Raw genomic sequence first — 24,275 nt, forward strand, 5'->3', positions numbered from 1 at the left:
TCTCTCTCTCGCACTTCTGAGGCCCTAAACTTCTCTAAGACCATTTTTCAGTAAATCTTTTGTTCATTCAAAACTGACCACTTCTCTTTTGTACTAGATTCAATTATGGAAGAATGACAGAACTGATAACCTGCCTACAGAGTTTACCAGCTGTCAAGTTTCCTCCCCCACTCTGAACTCTAGGGTACAGATGTGGGGACCTGCATGAAAAACCTCCTAAGCTTATCTTTACCAGCTTAGGTCAAAACTTCTCCAAGGTACAAAATATTCCACCCTTTGTCCTTGGATTGGCCGCTACCACCACCAAACAGATACTGGTTACTGGGGAAGAGCTGTTTGGAAACGTCTTTCCCCACAAAATACTTCCCAAAACCTTGCACCCCACTTTCTGGACAAGGTTTGGTAAAAAGCCTCACCAATTTGCCTAGGTGACTACAGACCCAGACCCTTGGATCTTAAGAACAATGAACAATCCTCCCAACACTTGCACCCCCCATTTCCAGGGAAATGTTGGATAAAAAGCCTCACCAATTTGCATAGGTGATCACAGACCCAAACCCTTGGATCTGAGAACAATGAAAAAGCATTCAGTTTTCTTACAAGAAGACTTTTAATAGAAATAGAAGTAAATAGAAATAAAGAAATCCCCCCTGTAAAATCAGGATGGTAGATACCTTACAAGGTAATTAGATTCAAAACATAGAGAACCCCTCTAGGCAAAACCTTAAGTTACAAAAAAGATACACAGACAGAAATAGTTATTCTATTCAGCACAATTCTTTTCTCAGCCATTTAAAGAAATCACAATCTAACACATACCTAGCTAGATTACTTACTAAAAGTTCTAAGACTCCATTCCTGGTCTATCCCCGGCAGAAACAACATATAGACAGACACACAGACCCTTTGTTTCTCTCCCTCCTCCCAGCTTTTGAAAGTATCTTGTCTCCTCATTGGTCATTTTGGTCGGGTGCCAGTGAGGTTACCTTTAGCTTCTTAACCCTTTACAGGTGAGAGGAGCTTTTCCCTGGCCAGGAGGGATTTTAAAGGGGTTTACCCTTCCCTTTATATTTATGACACCAGCATTGTGTTTTAATTAACACCACTGTATTTGAGACCAGTGTCTTTGAAACAAATGCACCAGGAGACCACTTCATCAGCCAAACTTGACAAAGGTAGTTCTACCTGACATTATATAACATCTGTCCGTCTACTCTAGGATGTTAAGTGTCAATCCTCCTGGTATATGTTTATATATAATGCAGCTCCTAAAATCACCATTCACCTCTTTGGTCTGAAACAGCCTGAATTTGTTCAAATTGAATTTGACCAAAACAGCTTTAAAAGCCATTAGGATCTCTTTTAAATGTACGTCAAGCAAGAATTCGTCACATCAGAGCGGGATTATTTGCCTGAGGACTGGCGGTCTGGACAAAACATGATTTCCAAACTTCAAAGATTAGACCCTTAATGAATTTCTAAGTGCTTGACTGCTACAGAGGGCATGGTACACCCACATGCAGTTCTTTTTTACTTGCTCTTGGAAAAACCTGTTTTCTAAAAGGGTTGATGACTCCAATATTCAGCATTCATAAAAGCCATCTATTACTTACAGAGTCTGTTTTCAAGGTGCTGGAGTAACTTACTTTGGACCACAGCCAGTTGGAGATATGTACAGCAGGCAAGGTTGTCTTCCTTGGGCTTCCTTCTTGCTATTACTCCTGGAAGAATTCTACGCCCCTGCGCAATGCAGAATTTTGCGGAAATTAATGTTGTGCACGCAGAATTTCCTTTCTCCCACAGCCATGGACTGCAGTGCTGCTAGCTACCACTAGGGGCTGCTGGACCTGGCAGAGTCCAGCTTGCACATAGAAGACACTGCTGGGGAAGGGAGCTAGAGGGTTCCTGGCACCTGCAGTTCCCAGCATGCTCTGAGGGAAAGAGACAGCAGCATGCAGGAAACTCCACATAAGCCTGGGACCAAGCATCAGGCTGTTTCTCCCTCTGGATCCCTGGGCTCCTGGGGGAGAGGGGGTGGGTGTCTGGGCTGGGGGACCCATGGCTGGGCTCTGCAGGGGAGGGAGTGCGGATATCTGGGCTAGTGGGGCCCCATGGCTGGGCTCTGGGGAGGAGAGCATTTGGGTATATTGGCTGCAGGGGCCCCCCAGCTGGGCTCTGGGGAGGGGAAAGGAGCAGAGAAACAGGAACTGGGTTGTCATAGGGGTTTCTTTAACTCTCTACTCCTGGGGGAATTTTTGTATTGTTACAGACATGCTTGATGACAGATATTTTGAAACAAATTACCAAAATAATCGAAACTGGTGTGGTTATGTTGTGTTATTTTGACAAATAAAATCGGCAGAATTTTGCAGAATTTTAAAATATTGGGAGCAGAATTTTTAATGTTTTGGTGCAGAATGCCCCCCAGCAATATTGCGATATATAAATTATTTACTGGTTGCTTTTCTAGCTAGTTGGCTCTTGCAGGCCCCAGGCATTTCTCCCATATCCTGGGGAAAGTTGCTGCCTGTGCTTTGGCTACTTCAGCTTTTAACAGGTTTAATAGAAATGATGTGCAGGAACAGAAACAGGTGCCCAGCCACTGTGGTGAGGGGGGCCATATGTACCATGCTAGATAATGTAAAAGGACCTTCAAGCCGTCCTGACCTAGAGCCACGACTTCAGTGTATGGTCACTAATCACCACAAGTGAGAAACAGGACTTTGGACCCCTACTTTGAAAGTTCACACTGGAGGTCAGCCTCCACCCTGATCTGTGTTCTTAATAAAAACTCCAATTGGCTTGCTCTGGAGGGATCATAATGCCTTACCTTGTTTCGCTATGTGGGCAAATTCTTTGTTTCTGCAGTTTGTTTTAATACTAAAGTGGACTAATAATACTTCACTTCTACAGCACCTTCCTTCCAAGGATCTCAAAGCACTTTACAAAGGCGGGCCACTATCATTATAAAGCATGACTACTCTCTGTCCTTCTGACAGCACATCAAGAAGATGTGCTAAAATCAAGCGTTGCACTTCTCTGCAGGCTTGGTGGCAATTCGCGAGGTGCTGGCATTGCAACCTTGTGGACATCTACCAAAGCTCTAGTTATTGCAGCAGTTCAATAGTGTGTGGCAGCATGAGGTCCAGAAGTCATCGTGGAAAGTTGGACTCAATGATCCACTCTGCCCTTTGCATCATCACTGGTGCAACCCGGACGACTCCAGTGTCCAACATTCCTGTCTCGTCTGACATTGCTCCTGCCGTGATTAGGTGTGAGGGCAGGACCCTGGCCACATTACTGCACACAGCCAACTATCTAGACAGCTTACTTCACAATTTCATCTCAAAGTCACATCATACATGCTAGCCAAAGTCAAGATCCCCCTTCTCTAAAATAGTTGAGCCTCTCAGACAATACATCAGATGCGACCTTTCTAAGGAACAGCAACAGGTGGTGAGGGAATATATTTTGGATTGCTGGCGCATTTCTTAGCAGATAGACAACTCAGATCTGTGTCCCATAGTCTCTCTGGATGAGCACTCACATGCCCCTCAGAACAACCATATGAGCCAAAAGAGCCTTCCTCGTTACAAGATATGTTGTGCTCACAGGCCATTTAACTTGCATCTTACCACTGGAGCTTCTTGAGCTCCCCATCCTGCCCCTGGGGATCTCAAGAGAAAACAGCGTGCCATCTGCTTATGGACTGCCCACTTGATCCTCTTGATGGTGGACGGATGCTTTTGATATCTCTGGATGATGCTGCCATGATAGAGAGAGATCATCATCATGTTCCTATTACGCCTCTGGTGTTTAGGGTAGTGACGAAGCTCCTCCACTCCCGTCTGTTTCTGGCAAGTCTTTTAGTGGTTCCCCAGCTGTGCCCCAGGTTTTTCAGCTCGGCTTCCACAGCTCTTCACCATGTTGTTTTCAAGTGGCCTCCTTTTTCCTTGCCTTCAGGTGTCCATCTTACTGCTATTCTGGTGATGGAATCAGTTTTCATCCAAAGCACTGATCCATCTCCAATGCCTCCTGGCAATGATGGTGCTCAGATCCTCTTGGCTGCACTGTGTCAATAGATCTTGGCTTGAGATTGTTCTGGGCCAAAAGATATGGAGATTTTTCTAAGGCAGGTTGTATGGAATGAAGACAGTTTGGACATGCCATACTTTCTCATTTCCTAGCATTCTGCACTATAAAGTAGTATTGAAAGTACACAGCTCTGATAAATCTTGAATTTGGTTTTGGTGGTGTATTTTGATGATTTCCAGACTGTATTTAAGCTCCTGAAGGTGTTCCTGGCTTTATTGTTTTTTTTCTGGATGTCCTGGCTTGTTCCACTGACCTAACTAATGGTGCTGCCCAAGTATGTGAATGTTTCTACATTGGTGAGAACATAATCCTCTATCTGTACTGGTGATGGTGAGGCAATATTAAAGGTCATGATATCTGTCTTTTTTCAGTTGAATTTGCTGGCTGAATGCGTTGAGTTGTGTTGTTTTTTCTTGTATATGTTGTTGGGTATGTGATAGGAGAGCGAGATCATCTGTGAAGCCCAGGTCTCCAAGTGATGAGAAGAGTGTCCATTTAATGCCTCTTGACATGTCTTCTGTTGTAAGCTGCATTACCCAGTTGATGGCAATGTTGAAGAGGATTGCAAACATGACACACCCCTGACGTACTCCTGTTTTGACTTCAAAACTGAGCTCACTGTAATCAACACTACATGTAAAGTTGAAATAGAAGCGTTTGATGACGTTGATTATACGAAAAGGAATTCCACATGCCCACAGAATGCGCCATAGGCTGCTCCTGTGAATGCTATCAAAAGCCTTCTCAAAGTCTATGAAATTTATGTAGAGTTGCCATTGCCATTCTAAGCACCATTCTATTACGTTTCGTAGAGTGAAGATCTGCTCTCTGCATCCACGCCCTTTCTGAAAACCAGCTTGCTCTTTTCTGAGAGTGCTATCAACTGCCTCTGATATATGCTGGACTATGATCATACACATCACTTTGCTTGGCACGGATAAAAGTGTGTTACCACACCAGTTATTACAATCACTGAGATAGATACCAACACCTAATTCATTGTTTATGCCATCAGAAGCCACACACCAGAAGAAGTATCATTATTCCCATTTTACAAATTGGCAAATTGAGGCATAGAGAAGTTAGTGGGTGACCTTCTTTCCAGAAGTGCTAAGTAGCTGCAGCTCCCAGCCATAATGGCCTGCCTAAGATCAAATTGCAATGATTTTGAAGGCCACTGTTGCCCACTCCCCGCCTGAGTACATTTAAAGGATTGCAGTGTGCTGCACATGAACAGGCAATGTGAGGAGTCCGATGGGGGCTGGGAGTCTAAAGTGAATTTGGCCCAAGGCTCATATGAGAACCTGTTATACAGTGTGGCATTTATTCCGTGTTTAGAGTTTAACAAGTAGCAGTAAAGGTGATCAGCATGCAGAACGAAAAGGAAAAATGTTAGGAAGAGAAGGTAAGGTGTTATGATGAGCGTGGTGAGGGGTATTTGATATAACTACAAGTGTTGTGCTTTTAGAACAGGCAACATAAATATGGAGATAAAAAGTTAACAAGATCTGTGAACAAGCTAAAATGGATTTATTTTTCTAGTTGTACACTATGGGCCTGATCCAAAACCCACAGAAGTTCATGGAAATATTTTCATGGATTTCAGCAGCCTTTAGGTCAGGCTTCATGTCTCTCTCTCTCTCTTTTGCATGGCTCTTTCAAAGGGCACTCAGGTGAAATACAGGCCTTCAACAAAGCAATAACTAATGTGTGATTTCTGATAATTGAGTAACCATATATACACACGTATGTGTATATAAACACACAAACACACTCATATATACATACTGCTGTCCAAGGCAAAATCCAGCAAAGCATTTAAGTATGTGCTTAATGTCTTGCTGGATCAAAGACCACTCTTGCTACTATAGAAATCAATGGCAAAACTCCCATTGACCTCACTGGGACCCTGATCGTGCACCATTAAAGTCAATGGGAACAACCCGTGGGTGAAAAATCTGGACCTAAGGAAATACACTTCTTGATGCAATAAAACAAATGGGGAAAAAAGATTGTCACCACGATGGACACCTTTCTGACCCCCAATAATACAGTACTTGTTTGCTGGCCCGTAAGGGTGTAGCTCAGCATTTTCACATATCACCAGTGTTGTCCATTTCTAATGTACATTTTACACTGGAGCTAAGGCAAGCAGCTGATCCTCAAAGTAGAGAAGCTGATCCACTTCAAAACAGTCACTTGCTCTAGAAACCACTTTCTCCAGACATTCCCGGATCTCGTCTTCACTTGCATTCTGCTGTCTTGCTTTCTTGAGATAGCTGTAAACCTTTTCAAATACTTCTGCTCCCAGCTTCTGAATTGCTGATCTACAGAAAAATGTTACATAGAAGTTACTCACAAGTTAATCCATTTTACATATTGAAACATGTAGCAAGAGACATTCATTTGGTAAATTACTGTAGGGCTAAAACAAAATGGCTTTCAGCTTAAGATCAAAGTGTAACTATGTACATAATTTGCATAGAACAAAGCTTATTATGGAATTTCCCTATCGACATTTTTAATATGAACAAAAGTCCTGAGATGAAATCCTGGCACTACTGAAGTCAGTGAGATTTTTGTCATCATTGTCAATGAAGCCAGGATTTCACTCTTAATGTCTAATTTGATAAACTACTTTATAACACATTCTACAGTGATTCCAGTTCATACAGACACATTTACAGCCTCTGGATTTTATAAAAAAATACATTAAACAATTTGCCAGTGGCTATATTGTGAACATTCACTATTCATAAATCATCCCTTAAACTTTTATCAAAAAATTGTTGTACAAGATGCAATGAGAACTGAACACACATTATTCTTCTACTATAACAACACCCTCCCTTTTTAATCAGACGGGCTCTCTGTACTTCAGCGATGAAAAATACACTCATGGTTACCTAATACTGACTTACACAAAGATTCCAGTTGACCATTGTAAGATTACTCATTGATTAAAAAAAAAATAATGATACATGTAAAAATCCACAAGTAACAGACAGGGCTATGGTCGGTGTCATGCTACCAATATTATAACAAGAGGATCTTGCAGTAACTTTCCTCTTTAGGCTGTCATAAACCCATGTGCCTGGGTGCATGTGTTTGCAGAGGGGACTCTATTCATTTTACCTTTTGAACAAAACAGCTTTCTCATAAAGATGACCAAGAAGGGAGGTAGCACCACTTGGAAAACAAACTTAGTCCTAGAGCCTTCAATAATCCATGTGGATTCATTTATAGATTTCATAGGTTCCCAGGCAGAAGGGACCACTGTCATCATCTAATGTAACACAGATTTGGAACTTCCCCAAAATAATTCCTAAAGCAGATCTTTTAGAAAAACATCCAATCTCGTTTTAAAAATTGGAGACTCCACCACGACCCTTGGTAAGATATCCCAGTGGTTACTTACCCTCACTGTTAAAAGTTAACACCTTATTTCCAGTCTGACTTCATCTAGCTTCAACTTCCTGCCACTGGATTGTGTTATACTTTTGTCTGTTAGATTGAAGAGCCTATTGTTAAATACGTGTTCTCCATGTAGGTACTTACAGACTGTAATCAGCCTCCTCTTAACTTTCTCTTTATGATGCTACATAGATTGAGCTCCTTGAGTCTATCACTACACAGCATGTTAATCGTTCTCATAGCTCTTCTCTGAACTCTTCCCAATTTATCAAAATCCTTCTTGAATTGTGGACACCAGAACTGGACACAGTATTCTAGCAGCAGTCACACCAGTGCTAAATACGGCTGTAAAATAACCTCTCTAGTTTCACTTGAGATTCCCATTTATGCAGCCAAGCATTGCGTTAGCCCTTTTGGGCACAGCATCATGCTGGGAGCTCATGGTCAGCTGATTATCCATGACCCCCAGATCTTTTTTCAGAATCACTGCTTCCCAGAATAGAGTCCCTCCTACTGTAAGTATCCTATATTCCTTGTTTCAAGATGTATACATTTACATTTAGCCATATTGAAATGCATATTGCTTAGTAAGCAATCCAGATAATTTTGAACCAGTGACCCATCCTCTTCATTATTAACCACACCCCCAATTTTTGTTCATCTGCAAACTTTATCAGTGATGATTTTATGTTTTCTTCCAGGTCATTAATAAAATGTTGAATAGCATACAGCCAAGAACCAATCCCTGAAGGATCCCCACTAAAAACACACCTGTTCAATGACTGTTTAGTTACATTTTGAGACCTCAGTTAGCCAGCCATTTAATGTGTGCCATGTTAATTTTATATCTTTCTAGTTTTTTAATCAAAATGTCAGGCAGTACCAAGTTAAATGCCTTGAAGAAGGCTAAGTATATTACATCAACACTATTACTGTTATCAAACTTATTATCGCATCAAAAAGCTATCAAGTTAGTTTGACAGAATCTATTTTCCATAAATCCATGTTGAATGGCATTAATTATAGTACCCTCCTTTAATTCTTCATTAACCGAGTCCCATATCAACTGCTCCATTATCTTGTCCGGGATTGATGTCAGACTGGCAGACTGTGATGGGATGTTCACCTCACACCATAGCTGAGAAAGGGCCAGTTAGAGAGACAGGCCACATGTGAGGGGCTTAGGCTGGACAAGCAACCCCTGATTGGAAGGTGGAGCTCAGCTGAGCAGGAGTAGCTGGGTTAATATAAAGCCAGGAAGCTGGAAAGAGAAATGGTGGCAGTGAGGAAGTCTGCAGCCACCCTCTGTGCATAAGAGAGGGAAGGAGGGAACCCAGGGAAAGAGCCGCACACTGACTCTGAGGGAAGGGCATACTCAGAGAGAAGGGGTGAGAAGAAAGCCTTTGGGAGGTGGACAGGAAGCAGCCCAGGAAACGAACAGTGAGGCTGGGGCCTGAGCAGCCCTTGACTGCATGTCACAGGGTCCCTGGGCTAGAACCCGGAGTAGTGGGCAGGCCCAGGTTCCCCTACCGATGAAGTGGTAGTACCAGGGCAGCAGGTCCAGAGGGGGGAACCAAACGGTGACCTGAGCAGAGGGCCGTCACAAAAAGGAAACCTGCAGCTCTCGGTGTGAGAAAGGGGCCACGGAGTGAAAGAGAGGACAGGTGGAGAGACTGCAAGGGGAGGTGTCGGACCTAGAAGAGAACTCTTCCCAGAGCAGCCAGGAGGAGGCACTGTCCAAGGGGAGTGAGCACCCTGAGACACAAGCCTATAAGCCTGGCATAAGACATAAGCCTGGCTCATTCCATTTGCCATTTTTAAATATTTGCACAACATTAGCGTTCTTCCAGTCTTCGGGAACGTCCCTGTTGTTCCAAGACTTACTGAAAATCAATATTATTGGTCCACCGAGCTCCCTTAAAACTTTTGGATATAAGTTATGCTGACTGCTGATTTAAAACTGTCGAACTTTAGAAGTCATGCAGAGCTCATTGCAGGATTGGGGGCCTAATACAGCATTAAAAGTCATTGTGATAGAAATATTTATACTTTGTTCCTGAAAAGTATGCTGAAACATACAGCATAGCATCCAGCCTGAATAATTTTAAGAGAGGGGGCTCATAAGGGGCCCTGGAAACCACTGCTCCAGGTGCAATCAAGTTCTTTTTTAAAGTAAATAACGGATAGTGTATCATTTGAGCAAGAGTATGTGATTGTATGAGACTGCATCATAATACCTCCGCACAGCGGGACAGAGTTATACGAGTTGTGGCTGCATGTGCAACCCTATATTTGTCATTTCTTTTCTTTTGAACATTGAAGCATGCAAACTTAATCTTCTCTGAGTTTATTTTGTTTGTTTTACTATCAGAGTTGCATGGTTTCCCCCATTAGAAGCAATGATTTTCTGCAGTTGGCCAAAATAGCAGCAGGCCAAATGGGATTCCCTTGCAGAAATTCCAGAAATTTGCTAATATAACCCTAACTGATTACGGTTAGCAGCAGTTTTATAGTGCAGCCTGTCCTCCCAAGGGCATTTGTGTATCTTTGTCAGTATTTCAGTAATGAACAGATGCTACTGTTCTAGAGGATTTGCCCGAGAAATTCATTCTGGCAACCAGGCGTTCTTGAATAAGGTTTCTTTATATATCTTGAGGGCTTTATCTGACATGTTAATTTATTTGTAATATATTTACATAAATTGGTAGTATCTATTCTCCTGGGGCCACTGTGTACTAGTGCTCTCAACATACCTCTCAGTCTCAAGTGTCCCTCCTCTGGAGGGCTGTCATTCATTTTACTCCCCAAGATACCCACGTTCCGCACATTTGATGGCCTGTACCTTTTAGTGTTAAAAATTCTATACAATGGAGAGAATCATAGAATATCAAGGTTGGAAGGGACCCCAGAAGGTCATCTAGTCCAACCCCCTGCTCGAAGCAGGACCAATTCCCAGTTAAATCATCCCAGCCAGGGCTTTGTCAAGCCTGACCTTAAAAACCTCTAAGGAAGGAGATTCTACCACCTCCCTAGGTAACGCATTCCAGTGTTTCACCACGCTCTTAGTGAAAAAGTTTTTCCTAATATCCAATCTAAACCTCCCCCACTGCAACTTGAGACCATTACTCCTCGTTCTGTCATCTGCTACCATTGAGAACAGTCTAGAGCCATCCTCTTTGGAACCCCCTTTCAGGTAGTTGAAAGCAGCTATCAAATCCCCCCTCATTCTTCTCTTCTGCAGGCTAAACAATCCCAGCTCCCTCAGCCTCTCCTCATAAGTCATGTGTTCTAGACCCCTAATCATTTTTGTTGCCCTTCGCTGGACTCTCTCCAATTTATCCACATCCTTCTTGTAGTGTGGGGCCCAAAACTGGACACAGTACTCCAGATGAGTATATCATCAAGCTAATAAAAAGTCCCATATACTAAAGAAATGACTCAGAAACCATTTAAAGGTTCTAGCAAGAAGAAATCTTTTGGTGTCCCTCCTATTGGGCCTTTGTCACATATTGCATCTGACACTTGCACCTTGGGAATCAGCACCCTCATGGCATTGGGAATATCTAATCTATCCCTTCAGTGGTAGGCAGGAGCTGCCCTCTGCCATTACAGGGCTGAGCATGCCCTTCTACATTTGCTGTCTCACAGAGGGAGGAATCACAGTAGCCATAGGGTTGCCAAGTATCTACTCAGACAAAACCGAACACCCTTGCCCCGCCCCTCCTCTGAAGCCCTGCCCATGTCCCGCCCCTTTGCTGAGGCCCCCACCCCCCACTCACTCCATCCCCCCACTCTCACTCACTTGCTCATTTTCACCGGGCTGGCTCAGGGGGGTTGGGGTGCGGGAGGGGGTGAGGGCTCGGTCTGGGGGTGCAGGCTTTGGGGTAGGGCCAGGGATTTGTGCGGCAGGAGGGGGTTCCGGGTTGGGGGGTCTCCGGGCTGGGGCAGGTGGTGTGTGTGGGGGGGTGAGGGCTCCAGCTGGGGGTGCAGACTCTGGGATGGGGATGAGGGGTTTGGGGTATAGGAGGGTGCTCCAGGCTGGGGGGGTGGAGCCAAGGGCTTCAGAGTGTGGGAGGGGCTCCGGGCTGAGGCAGGGGAGTGGGAGGGGAGTATGGGCTCTGGGCTGGAGCTGTGGGTTCCAGGGTGGGGCCAGAAATGAGGGCTTCAGGGTGTGGGAGGGAGCTCCGGGCTGGGACTGAGGGGTTCAGAAGGTGGGAGGGGGATCAGGGCTGAGGCACGAGAAGGGGTCGGGGTGCAGGCTCCAGGTGGCACTTACGTCAAGCAGCTCCCGGAAGCAGTGGCATGTCCTGCCTCCGGCTCCAACGCGGAGGCGCAGCCATATGGCTCTGTGCGCTGCCTCGTCCACAGGTGCTGCCCTCGTAGCTCCCATGGGGGCTGTGGAATCGGTGCTTGGGGCGAGGGCAGCGCGTGAAGCCCCCTGGCTGCCCCTGCGTGTAGGAGCTGGTGGGGGGCGGGGGCATGCCGCTGCTTCCAGGAGTTGCAGGGAGCCTGCCTTAGCTCTGCTGCGCCACTGACTGGACTTTTAACAGCCCGGTCAGTGGTGCTGACTGGAGCCACCAGGGTCTCTTTTGAACCGGGCATTCTGGTCGAAAACTGGACACCTGGCAACTCTAAGTAGCACCATGGTGCTGGCATGAGGGTTTCAAGCTGCACCACTTCGCATACATGTGGGGCGTTCAAGCTCCACTGAAGGTTTCCTTACGAATATTGGTTTCAATGTTCAGAAATGGGCATCAAACTCCCCTCTTCTATACATGAACAGCTTCAGTGCTAAGCCATGCTGGTAGCCCCCCTGGTGTTGCTGTTAAGCCTAACTTGACAGCACAACTAGCTGAAGGGGCAGGAACAACCTCATACTGTCAGCACTATAACGAAAGGAGAGAGTCGGGGAAGGGCACAGCACATAAACAGAGAAAACAACTTTGTGCACAATATCATGGGACTGTTCAGTGCGTGTCCAGAGGACAATCAACATCACCCAACACCCTGTTATATTAGCATTGAGTACTAAGAGCCCAGAAGGGACATGATTCTAAACGACTCTTAATGTGAATTCTGGTTGTCCTTGGAAAGCAGTAATGGCTGTTAAAATTATGAAAAAAGGTTTTGTTTGCAATTTATTTTTTCCTGAATGTAACTGGAAACACTAAGTAGCCTCAGTAGAATATAAAGGAGTCCCCAAAAATTATAGAATTATGCACTGTAGGCCTTACAGATGGCATCAGCCCCCAGCTCATGCCAAAGGTTCCTTAACCGAAGAACGTATTACTGTTTTGATCTCGCACACAACAGGAACCGAACACCTCCTCCCTACTTCACTCCTGCTATCACCTTGTTCCTTCCATGTTGTTCATCCCCACTTCTGACCTGCTCTTCAGCTCTGTTGTCTTCCCTGGCTGATTCCTGACACAAGGGATGGGTTAGGAACTGCCAGCAGGTGGAGATGGGAAACAGTATAGAAAGGTATGGGGCCAGTCTGGTGGCCCCCACAGGTATGAGATTTGCCTCATCCCTGTCTCCAAGAGCTAGAAAGCCTCACTCCTCCCTGCCACTGTCACTCATTAATGGAGAAATTAAAACCTTGGAAATTAGCTAGTGCTCAGATGATGGCTATCTGGGGTATCGCTGATTTCAAAGAGTTAAATAGGGTTTCCTTTTGAAAATAACTTTAACCCATCTTCTGCAGCAATATTACAGCACTTACTTCTAGGGGTTAACATAAATTAATGAGAAAATATTTTGAAGTAATTCCTTCTGCATCAATCCTTTCATTGACTGCTCTCTTCCTCTCAAAAGGAACATGGTTAATTCTTTGCCCCTCCCATCGATTTAGAGATGTGAAATGAAGTAAATGGGCACCTCAGGAGTCATGCTGCTGCTAATAAATGTGACCTGTGGACTATATCCTTTCTGTTTAGGTTGAGAGAGCACACAAATTAACATCTAGGAAAGCTAATCTGTATAAAATTCATACCAATGGGATTAGGCAACAAATGTTGAAAGGCTGACAACAAAGGAGCATGTGTCAAAAATGTTAACATCTGCTTCTTCGAGAGAAATCATTAGGTGCCATTTGGCCTTGAGATCCTAGGAAAAGGCAGTTGCCATAAAGTATATTTCCTAGGGGTGTTGGAGGGGGGTGGGAGAGGAATCTAGGACAGAAAATTTCAAATGTAGTTTACTATCCAACTTCAAAAATCAGGGTAATGCCTCTGAAATCAAAAGATTTACACTGGTGTAAAAACCAGTCTGACACCCGAATCAAGATCATTGGGAGCTGCTATCAATAATGTCCTCAGTATAGCTCTGATCCTGTATCAAAGCGTGCTAATGTTAGTTTTGGCACGCATGTCAAGTCCCATGGAGGCACATGCATGGGAGTCTGCACTACATTTGTGCAGGCAGTTATTGCAATTCTGTATTCAGATAAGGCACTTGAGTGTCTAAAGTTAAATGCGCAATTTGTGCGTGCACTGTGGCGGTCACACTCATAGAAGATTAGGGTTGGAAGAGACCTCAGGAGGTCATCTAGTCCAACCCCCAGCTCAAAGCAGGATCAACCCCCAACTAAATCAACCCAGCCAGGGCTTTGTCAAGCTGCGCCTTAAAAACGTCGAAGGATGTAGATTCCACCACCTCCCTAGGTATCCCATTCCAGTGCTTCACCACTCTCCTAGTGAAATAGTTTTTCCCAATATTAAACTTCGACCTCCCACACTGCAACTTAAGATCATTGTTCCTCATTCTGTCATCTGCCACCACTGAGAACAGCCTAGCTCCAGCCTCTTTGGTACCCCCCCTTCAGGCATTTGAATGCTGCTATCAAATCCCCCCTCACTCTTCTATAGCAGTGCGTGGGATTCTTCTGTCCTAAGTACAGGACTCTGCACTTGTCCTTGTTGAACCTCATCAGATTTCTTTTGGCCCAATCCTCCAATTTGTCTAGGTCACTCTCGACCCATTCCCTACTCTCCAGTGTATCTACCTCTCCCCCCAGTTTAGTGTCATCCGCAAAATTGCTGAGGGTGCAATCCATCCCATCATTCAGATCATTAATGAAGATGCTGACCAAAACCGGCCCCAGGACAGACCCCTGGGGCACTCTGCTTGATACCGGCTGCCAACTAGACATCGAGCCATTGATCACTACCCATTAAGCCTGACTATCTAGCCAGCTTTCTATCCACCTTATAGTTCATTCATCCAATCCATACTTTTTTTTAACTTGCTGGCAAGAATACTGTGGGAGACCGTATCAAAAGCTTTGCTAAAGTCAAGATATATCATGTCCCCCACTTTCCCCGTTTCCACAGAGCCAGTTATCTCATCATAGAAGGCAATCAGGTTGGTCATGACTTGCCCTTGGTGTTACCCTTCACATCCCTTGCTAGCTGTAACTCCTGTTGTGTTTTAGCCTTCCTGATTACACCCTGGCATTATCGAGCAACATTTTTATACTCCTCCCTAGTCATCTGTCCAAGTTTCCGCTTCTTGTAAGCTTCCTTTTTGTGTTTAAGATCACTGAAGATTTCTCTGTTAAGCCAAGCTGGTCACCTGCCATATTTGCTTTTCTTTCTGCACATCAGTATGGTTTGTTCTTGCGCCCTCAATAAGGCTTCCTTACAATACAGCCAGTTCTCCTGGACTCCTGTCCCGCTCATATTAGCCTCCCAGGGGATCCTGCCTATCAGCTTCCTGAGGCAGTCAAAGTCTGCTCTTCTGAAGTCCAGGGTCCATATTCTGCTGTTCTCCTTTCTTCCTTTTGCCAGGATCCTGAACTCTACCATCTCAGAGTCACTGCTGCCCAGGTTGCCACCCACTTCTACTTCCCCTACCAATTCTTCCTGTTTGTGAGCAGCAGGTCAAGAGGAGCACGGCCCTAGTTGGTTCCTCCAGCACTTGCACCAGGAAGTCCCCAACACTCTCCAAAAACTTTGTGGATTTCTGTGCACGGCTGTATTGGTCTCCCAGCAGATGTCAGGGTGATTGAAGTCCCCCATGAGAACCAGGGCCTGTGATCTGGAAACTTCTGTTAGTTGTCACAAAGGCAAAGGGGTATGTGCACATACATATGTTTTGCACACAACTGTGGATCTTGTTTTCTGATAATCTGGCATCCACTGTTGTTGCATTATTTATTATTTCACTCATTTGCAAACCCAATAGTCCTCCCCCGTAATGGTGTCATCACTTTATTTTTCAGCCAAGTATCATTATTGTTATTTGTATTAGCATAGCACTCAGGAACACTAGTCATGTGCTATGCTGTACAAATGCAGAACCAAAAACATTTCCTGCCCCAAGAGATGACAAAGCATTAATAACCCAGTGCTATTAATGAGGTCTTATATTAATAGGCTTTTGTTACTTTAACAAAATATACTGGGCCAGCTCTCCACCTGGCATAAATTGGTTTTGCTCCATGGAAGTCAATGGAGTTAAGCCAATTTACAGCAGCTGAGGATCTGGCCCAATGGTATGTTTACCAGTATACTTCTCAAATTAAAACGAGGCTGCATCTGTGAAAACAAATGTACAAAATAAAATTTATGATGCCAGGCCTTTACTTTTTTCTAATGTGCCATGTGATAGTTTGCAGTGGATCTCTCTCTGGCATTAACGTGATTCACCAGTATTTTACAATATATGAATGGTGTAATCTCAGCAATCTGTGATGTTTACAAACCTTCTCCTAGTGGCTAATGTGGAAGTTGCCACTAGTCAGCCTGTGAATCTGTGTCTTGGCTATAGAAAAAGACTGCATTACTACCTGTCCATTAACATTTTCCTGCTGGTCTGGAGATCAATTACAATATATCTATCACTATGTATCACTGACAAAAGCCGCAAAGTAAGATTAATGCTTAGCGTCAGCACTCCTCTGTGGGTGTTGACAGCTGGGTTAGTATTGCCCAACAGCTTGTCCCTGTGTGAGGCAACTATGGCAGACATCTGCAGCTAAGGGGTTTTTCAGCTTCTTGCTTCCAAATTTCATTTAGCATCATAGCAACCACTGAACCGCATTCTCCTTTCTTCCTCCACCAGAAGAATGAGCAGCATTGTTTGCTTCTAAAAACAAAGTAGTTTTCACCAATCCCTTTAAGAAACTGTACTTTGGGTTACTAGTCTATATATTGGACTGAAGTAACAATATGAGATACCAGAATAATGAAATGGGGATGAAAGTGGTTATATATTTGATAGACATCAAAAATAATACATCATCTATACCATACTAGTGAGCATTCAGCACTGCTTCTGAATAAGTTGTAGGAAATTCAGTTATTGTAAAATGCAAACTGTTCATGTCAAATTCCATGTAAGCATTAAACTGCCTTCTTGGCATAGAAAACAAAAAGCACTCAGCTGATATTTAGTTCTGTAGCTGCAATGTTAGAATGCAGCTTGGGATCAAATATTAAAATGTATCAAACATTTTAAAATAGGGGCCCGCACTAAATCAGTTAAGGCTCAGAGAGTCCTAGGTTTTTTTAAGCCACCAAGCAAACTATCGGTGCCATGGAAGCCAATACCAAGCACTTCATCCCATAGAACATCCCTAACATCCTTCACCTGCACTAGTATAAATTAGGTGTATGGTACCAGAGGATCGACAAGTCTCTAATGAACTTGAGTCCCATCTAGTGGTGTGGCATATGAGACTTTCACCGGTAACAATTGCCTCTCCAGTACTGACTATAAAACAGGCTCTAACCCCAAACAAAAAAGGCTGGATGTATGACCATCATTACAGGGAAAGGTTCCCTCATAAGATGCACAAAACTGAAAGCTGGGGGATTAGGGTATTACAAGGAAAACTGGCCTGGAGCTAACAACAAAAAGAGAGGGGAGTCATGATGGAAGTGAAAACTCCCTCAAACTATATAGGACTGTTAAAGTGTCAGTTCCAAAGGGCAATATTCCACCACCTTGTACTATATATATATAAAACTGTACTGAAAGCAATCTAAAATACTAGTTACAAAAGGCTATGAGCTAAGCTGAAGGAGTGCGGACACCAAGGCCAAGGGCAGTAAGAAGAAACTCAAATGGTGGTTGGTCCTGCCGCACCCCAAAGTTTATACCCTTGGAATGAGGCACAAGGCTAGTCAGGGTATGCATGCAGACCAAATGGACACTACTAACAATAAAATCTCCAATATCAGGTGAGTGGGGTGCTTACCCACCTAGCGTGGAATATACACAAGGACAAGCATTCGGGAACAAAAGGTTGTGTGGGAATGACAAGAAGATACTATTTAATAGCAAAAAGAACAAAACCTTAATTATGGAAGATTAGCATCTACCTTCACCTTCAGCGCCCAGTGGATTTTGACTTTCATTGTTTTGTCGAGTGAAAATTTCTTCGCATGAAGATGCAATGATAATTTTAATAATACATCCTTAATAACTTCATAATTCCTGCATTATGGCACCATAACTTGATAACACACAACTCTCTGATGCCCTGCTTGAACAACCTGTGAAGTCTAAAGCATATTTGGAACAAATTTTCCCATGGGGTGAGAAGGAACATGTTATATAAGGCTTTCGACAGACAGCTGGAGAATAATATCAATATGATTCTCCAGAGGATTTCATTAACTGACTAAAATGAATTTGTAGAACAGTAATTGAAGCTGACACCTGCTCTTGAAAGGAGTGTGAATTGAAAGCTAACTGTGGTACTGCACCTTCTATTGGCAGAGTCCTGAATTCTGAGATTATAAAACACTCATTGAAAAGACACAATAGATCTTTATTTTGTCCTGCATGCTCCACATCCAGTGCTGAGGACAAAAAAATCATTTAACATGTCCTGCCATTTGATTTAGGCCATGTGCTGGAATCCAGATCACATACCGATGATTTCGTCTCATCACCTCCTGTCACAGGCTTGTCATTTAGGGATCTGTTCTCCCCTTAGCTCTTCCCCTTCAGAAAAGTACTAGTAGTAGTTAAAAGCCAGATACTCCAATACATTTTAGCTGCTTTGTGCTGCCATGTACTTTCAAGGTCTGTTTTGGTAAATCCTATAAGACTCAGCAAAGTACAGACATAAGCAAATACATAGCAGAGAGAGAGATAGAGAGAGCGCACATGTGCTCATGTATGAGTGTGGTGGAAAAGCTCCAGAGTGAGATTTAATAATGATGGATCAGGCTGCATGTCCATCACAGAGGTCACGGATTCTGTGACTTTCCATGACCTCTATGACTTCTGCAGAGGCCAGTGCTGGCTCAGGGGCTGCCCGAGGTTCCCGGGCTGTGTGCTGCCACCCATTCCCCACCACATCCCCAGCACCAGATGGGGTTCCCAGGTTGTGGGCCACTGCCACCCGCCCCCTCCCATACCATGGGTCCTAGGCCGCATGCCACTGCCCGTCTCTCCCCCAGCACCATCAGGGGTCCTGAGCCACTCCCAAGCACCCACAGCGCCCCTGGCCCACCCCCTCAGAGCACCCGTGGCCCCCTGGCCCAAGTTTTAGTCAGGGGTATATAGTAAAAGTCATGGACAGGTCACGGGCTGTGAATTTTTGTTTACTGCCTATGACCTGTCCATGACTTTTACTAAAAATACCCATGACTAAAACGTAGCCTTAATGATGGATAATAGGACATTTCTGCTGATGGGCTCATAGTTCAATGATACACTGTTTCTACTCCCTGAATGAGTTTTACACACCTACCACAAAATCTCAGTCTGAATAGCAATGATCAATATTAACAAAGTAATTTAAAAAAAATCAGTAAAGAAAATGGTCAATAACTGATTAACATAATCCATTATATTGCAATGCTTAGATATGAAAGTGCTGAAAGCAATTATCTGTCTCTGTTCTAGTGCTGAAGAAAGCTGCAGTAAGACTACTAAACTGTACCATATACAATAGGCAGCATAGCTGTAGCACAGAAGACCCTGGGTAACTTGTTAGAATGTTACTTTGTCAATAAAGATTTGAAAAGATATGACCTCACCCACCTTATTTCTTCATATGGGTCATTTTAAGGGACTGCCCATTTGCTGAGCAAGAAAGAATATTATATATAATTTAATGGACCCAGGAATTTCACTCATGGGGCCATTTCAATCAGGCAGTATTTATCTATTTTCTAGATTTAGTTGAAACAATTGTTAGTATCCAGGTCCTTAGTAACAACTGACACAGTCCAGAGCCTTAAAAAAAAAGATCAGACAACAGTCCCCAGATTGCAAACTGTTTCTAAACCTGCTGACATTCTGAGGCCTGGGTAAAATTAATTTAGTAAATATTCTGGCATTTAGCACAGTCACAGGTACAAAGACTTCCTATAAGTTGTCAGTCCAACAGCATCCATCTCTGAGCCAGATGAAGCAAAAATTCTCAACACATTAGACAGATAGATTTTTGACCCAATTTACTTTGCCTATTAATGTCTGTTGTATTTATTATACTAGACCAGATGCAGATATGTCTGAATAGTAGCTTCCTTCCATACACCACACAATTACTGCCATTAAAAGTCAACAATTACCCACAGTCATCACACAAGATTTACTTAAAATAGGGTAATAACTGCAGTATTGTATATACCACTTTTTGGTCATTGAGGGTAAAAGCTGATTATTATTTATTTTAAACGGTGACTTGATTTCTGTGGGTCTCTCTGTGGCCCAGGGACCTACCCATAAAAAGCTAGTTTGAAAGCTGACATATTATATTCTCAGAAGCAGGTGAAATTTCTGTATATATCCTTTACCAGAAACAAAAAGTAACATTTCTTTTTAAATTAAATTCACATATAAGCACAAAAAACTAGAATTTGAATATCAGAAAAAGGAAGAGACGAACAGACTTATCCATTTAATTAACTAACAAGACAGTGCCATCAATCTAGACAATTATTTGAACAATGGAAAAATCATCTTTTGGTATCATGCACCAGAAGTTAATACTGGATGTACAACGACCTATTTTTTAGTCACAAACGAGCCAACTCTGTCAAAGCTGTAAATACTTGAAGTCATGTCAAAAGAGTGATTAATGGAGTCAGCTAACAAAAAGTTGGACTTGGCTTGTCATGAGTAATAGCAAGCATATTGCAGGAGAGCAATGTGCTAAGGGAACTTCTCACTAGATCCTGTAAAACAATACAGCCATATGAAAAATGGAGAAATGGCATACAAATGAATGAATTATATTAACCAAATCTATAATGTTACCAGCTGAAATTTTTCCTAAAAATTGAACATAGCTTCACTGCCTAAAAATATTTTCATTAACAACTTAACAAAGATTTTTTTACATTTATTGAATATAAATAGCAAAATCCAATATTTACTTTAATTAGTATCAGGTAGTATGTTGCAAATTTAAAATCCTCCCTGAACCACGTCTGACTTCAAAATAATTGCCCTTGAGTTGACGTGTACTTGCATTTATAGCTGAGGAATGCCTCACTATTCAATATTTGTATCTTCAACACTGTACACACAGAAATCAATATAGTAATAAAAAAGCCCGAGACAATGTTTGCAATATTCCTATTGGTAAAGCTTCTCTTTTTAGTATCAAGTGTCTCCTTCTGGTAACAATCAGCAGACGTGTTTGTTTAATGAATTACCTCACTTCTAATGAATGCCCGCTGCTTTTAACATACACCTTGTCCATGTCCAATGTTATCGTTTGTCAATAGAGCACAATTTACGTGTTGAGGACTTGCTCCCAAAGCTTGCATCCAAGTGACAACCTGACAAAATGGGCTGAGCTCGGGAGAGGTCTATGAAGGGAGTGGAAAGGCAGTACAGTTTCCCACAAGCTGCAAAGCAGCAGTGGTCACTCCTCAGACGTTACTGCACGCTCAGGACTGCAGTAGTCCTTTTGGCTGCTGTGCAATACTACAGAGGGTTCTGGAGATGCCCATCCATCGTTCCGCATACGCTAGTTCCTTCCCCAAATATTCTTCATGAAGGTATTCAGACATCCTGCACAGAACCCCACCCTCCGGCCCCCACCATGCATGATGGAACTACTGTATACCAGTCCTGCTGTATTCAGGGCCTTCCATATCTTGTGTGGGTCAGGAGAGGGCCAGATTTACACCTTAATGGCTTACATATGCTGCATGATGTGCAACAAATATAGCACAGTATGACAATTAAAATATATTGTGCGAGAAATGTACGAGAAAAAGAAACACTGATTTTCTTTTCAGAAAACACTGTAGTCTTAGATAACTTAGTGAACATATCTGTGCAAGACAAAAATGATGGAGCAAATAGGAATGCATTTGTAGTCCCACCTAGGCCCTGGTGAACAAATGAACAATATTTACATTTTAGCTAGCTAAATTATTTTCTTGCATATCTGTAAATCCTGCAGTGTCAGAATGTTGGGTTTACTAAACATTGTAATGATATGTTAAATATTGAAATAGACTATCGTTAATGATGTGCGAAAACATTCTCACATTTGCAAAATATTGACAAAAATCAACAATCAACTGTCTTATTAAGCCTTTTCAAGCTTGAAATCTGAATAGCTCAATCTGTGTTTTATTGTGCATGCACAGCATTAGAAAAACAAGGAAAAAATCCGTGCTTTTCATACAAAATAAGATGTAACAGGCATCCAATTTCCTTAATGTTGTAAACGTTATGGGCTACTTGACATTTCTTTAAAATGAGCCTTTAAAATACATATTTGTATTAATTTGTGCTATGTACGGTAGTGGAATGTAATTCATTATCAGACTGAATACAGATGATCTTGGGTATTTAAAGCAGGTTCAAGCTCACCTTCCTCTATAAACAATAAATGTCACAACAAACAATTCACGGCAGCAAGAGATAGTGAAATATACCATGGGGCTACAACTCTTAGCTCAATTAAGAAATTTAAAAAATCTGAACAAGGTTTCTTATATATATATATATATATACACACACACACACACACACACACACACACAAAAGCGTATTGCCTTCTTTTAGAGGTTAGAATGTGTTTCTTGTTAAGAGTCCCAGGACTCATTTAGCTCATTTTATTTTCCCAAGAAAACGTACCAAGGCTTAATAGTGGTTTTTTGCACTAGGATCTCTAGATCTTGTGCTCTTCTGCCTACTCTGACTGCCATCTTCACTTATTTTAAATTTACTCATCATGAATTTAGTGCTGGCAAAAAGTGTGGAAGTGATAGCCGGGGTGAAAGTAAGTTAGAGAACTTACCGGTACGCTGGAGTCCTGAGCAGGGAGCATGGCCTCAACCGGAAGAGGCGTGGCCTTAACCAGAAGAGGCAGGGTCTTAAATCCCCCGGCCCTTTAAATCTTGATTTAAAGGGCCCAGGGCTCCAGCTGCGGTCATGGCGGCTGGGAGCCCGGGGCCCTTTAAATCGCCCCCGAGTGATCAGCTGCGGAGGTGGCTGGAAGCCCCGGGGCTCGGGGGCGATTTAAAGGGCCCAGGGCTCCAGTTGCTACTACCGCAGCAGAGCCCCGGGCCATTTAAATCACTGAGGAGCCCTGGGGGCTCCTGACTGCCACCGCTACCCTGGGGCTCTGGCAGAGTTTTAAAGGGCCTGGGGCTTCGCTGGAGCCCCGAGCCCTTTAAATCCCCGCCTGAGCCCTGGGGTAGCGGTGGCCGGGCTCCATCAGGCATTTAAAGGGCCCCGGGGCTCCAGCTGCTGCTACCGCCCTGGCCCTTTAAATTCCCTCCGGAGCCCCGCCACCGCTATCCCAGGGCTTTGGCAGCAGAGCTCCAGAGGGGATTTAAAGGCCCGGGGCGGTAGTGGTGGCTGGAGCTCCGGGGCCATTTAAATCCCCTTCAGAGCATCGCCGCCTCTACCCCAGGGCTCAGGCAGGAATTTAAAGGACCGGGGCGGTAGCAACTGCTGGAGCTCCAGGGCCCTTTAAATCCCCGCCGCAGCCCCACTGCCGCTACACCAGGGATTTAAACTGCTGTCTGGGAAAGCCGGTCCCAGTACGGCACACCAGCTCTTACCGGCTCACTTTCACCTCTGGTGACAGCCCTATAAAGTGACGTTCTCGCTTTATCCACAGGTATAGCTCAGAAAGGAAGAGCAATGTAAGCTTCCCTGCATTGCCCTGAGGACAGTCTACAGATAGAAGGCTGACCTGCGAGAACGGTCCCTACAAGTGAGAGTGCAAGTTCGATCGCTGTGCACATTTAGTGGCTGGTTCAGCAAAGGACTTAAGCATATCTGTAACTTTAAGCATGACTAGTCTGACTCAAGACAAGGGGACTACTCCTGTGCATCAAGCTATGCACATTCTTAAATGCTTTGCTGAACTTGGGTTTATTCTTTGGCACCTCTCCTGAGAGAGCAATCAAGGGGGCTAATTAGTACCCATTGTGCTGGTATCCTTTGTACGGAGGACTAGCAAAAGGACGACCAAGTCACTTAGGCTATAGAGCTGAGTGATATATATTGGGGGAATAGTTCAGGAATGCTTTAAGTACTACAGCACATATGTGCCTGACCAAAACTCCACTCAATGGGAGTATTTCCACTGATTGCACTGGGCTCTGGAGCAGATTTGTATTTGGTACGGAGGTGTGATTTCATATTCCAAAATTATCAGTATGGAACCATCTGGGAACATCATATTCACATAAACAAAAAAGACAGAAACTTGGCCTGCTTGTGGACAGAAAGGGTAGCTCATTAAGTGCATTTACATGAGAACACCTCGAACTACTGTTACTTTGAACACAGTATAATAATTAAAACTGCAGATCAGTTCCAAC

The 24,275-nt window shown here is 43.5% G+C and overlaps 1 protein-coding gene across 11 annotated transcripts in view; it reads right to left on the reverse strand.

The window, feature by feature from the left end:
• Positions 1–711: 711 nt before the first annotated feature.
• NEK11 (NIMA related kinase 11) overlaps positions 712–24,275 on the reverse strand; it is a 199,655-nt gene continuing 176,091 nt past the window's right edge. For 10 of the 11 annotated variants that reach the window (XM_073333276.1, XM_073333277.1, XM_073333268.1 and 7 more), the window contains one exon: positions 712–6,422. In XM_073333276.1, the coding sequence (XP_073189377.1) occupies positions 6,227–6,422 (196 nt within the window). In that variant the 3' untranslated portion in view covers positions 712–6,226. Of the gene's footprint in view, positions 6,423–7,514; positions 7,600–24,275 lie in introns of those variants that run through there. The other variant, XM_073333278.1, reaches the window with a different exon arrangement.

The sequence above is a fragment of the Lepidochelys kempii genome, chromosome 2 (assembly GCF_965140265.1).
Source record: "Lepidochelys kempii isolate rLepKem1 chromosome 2, rLepKem1.hap2, whole genome shotgun sequence".
Classification (NCBI taxonomy): Eukaryota; Metazoa; Chordata; order Testudines; family Cheloniidae; genus Lepidochelys; species Lepidochelys kempii.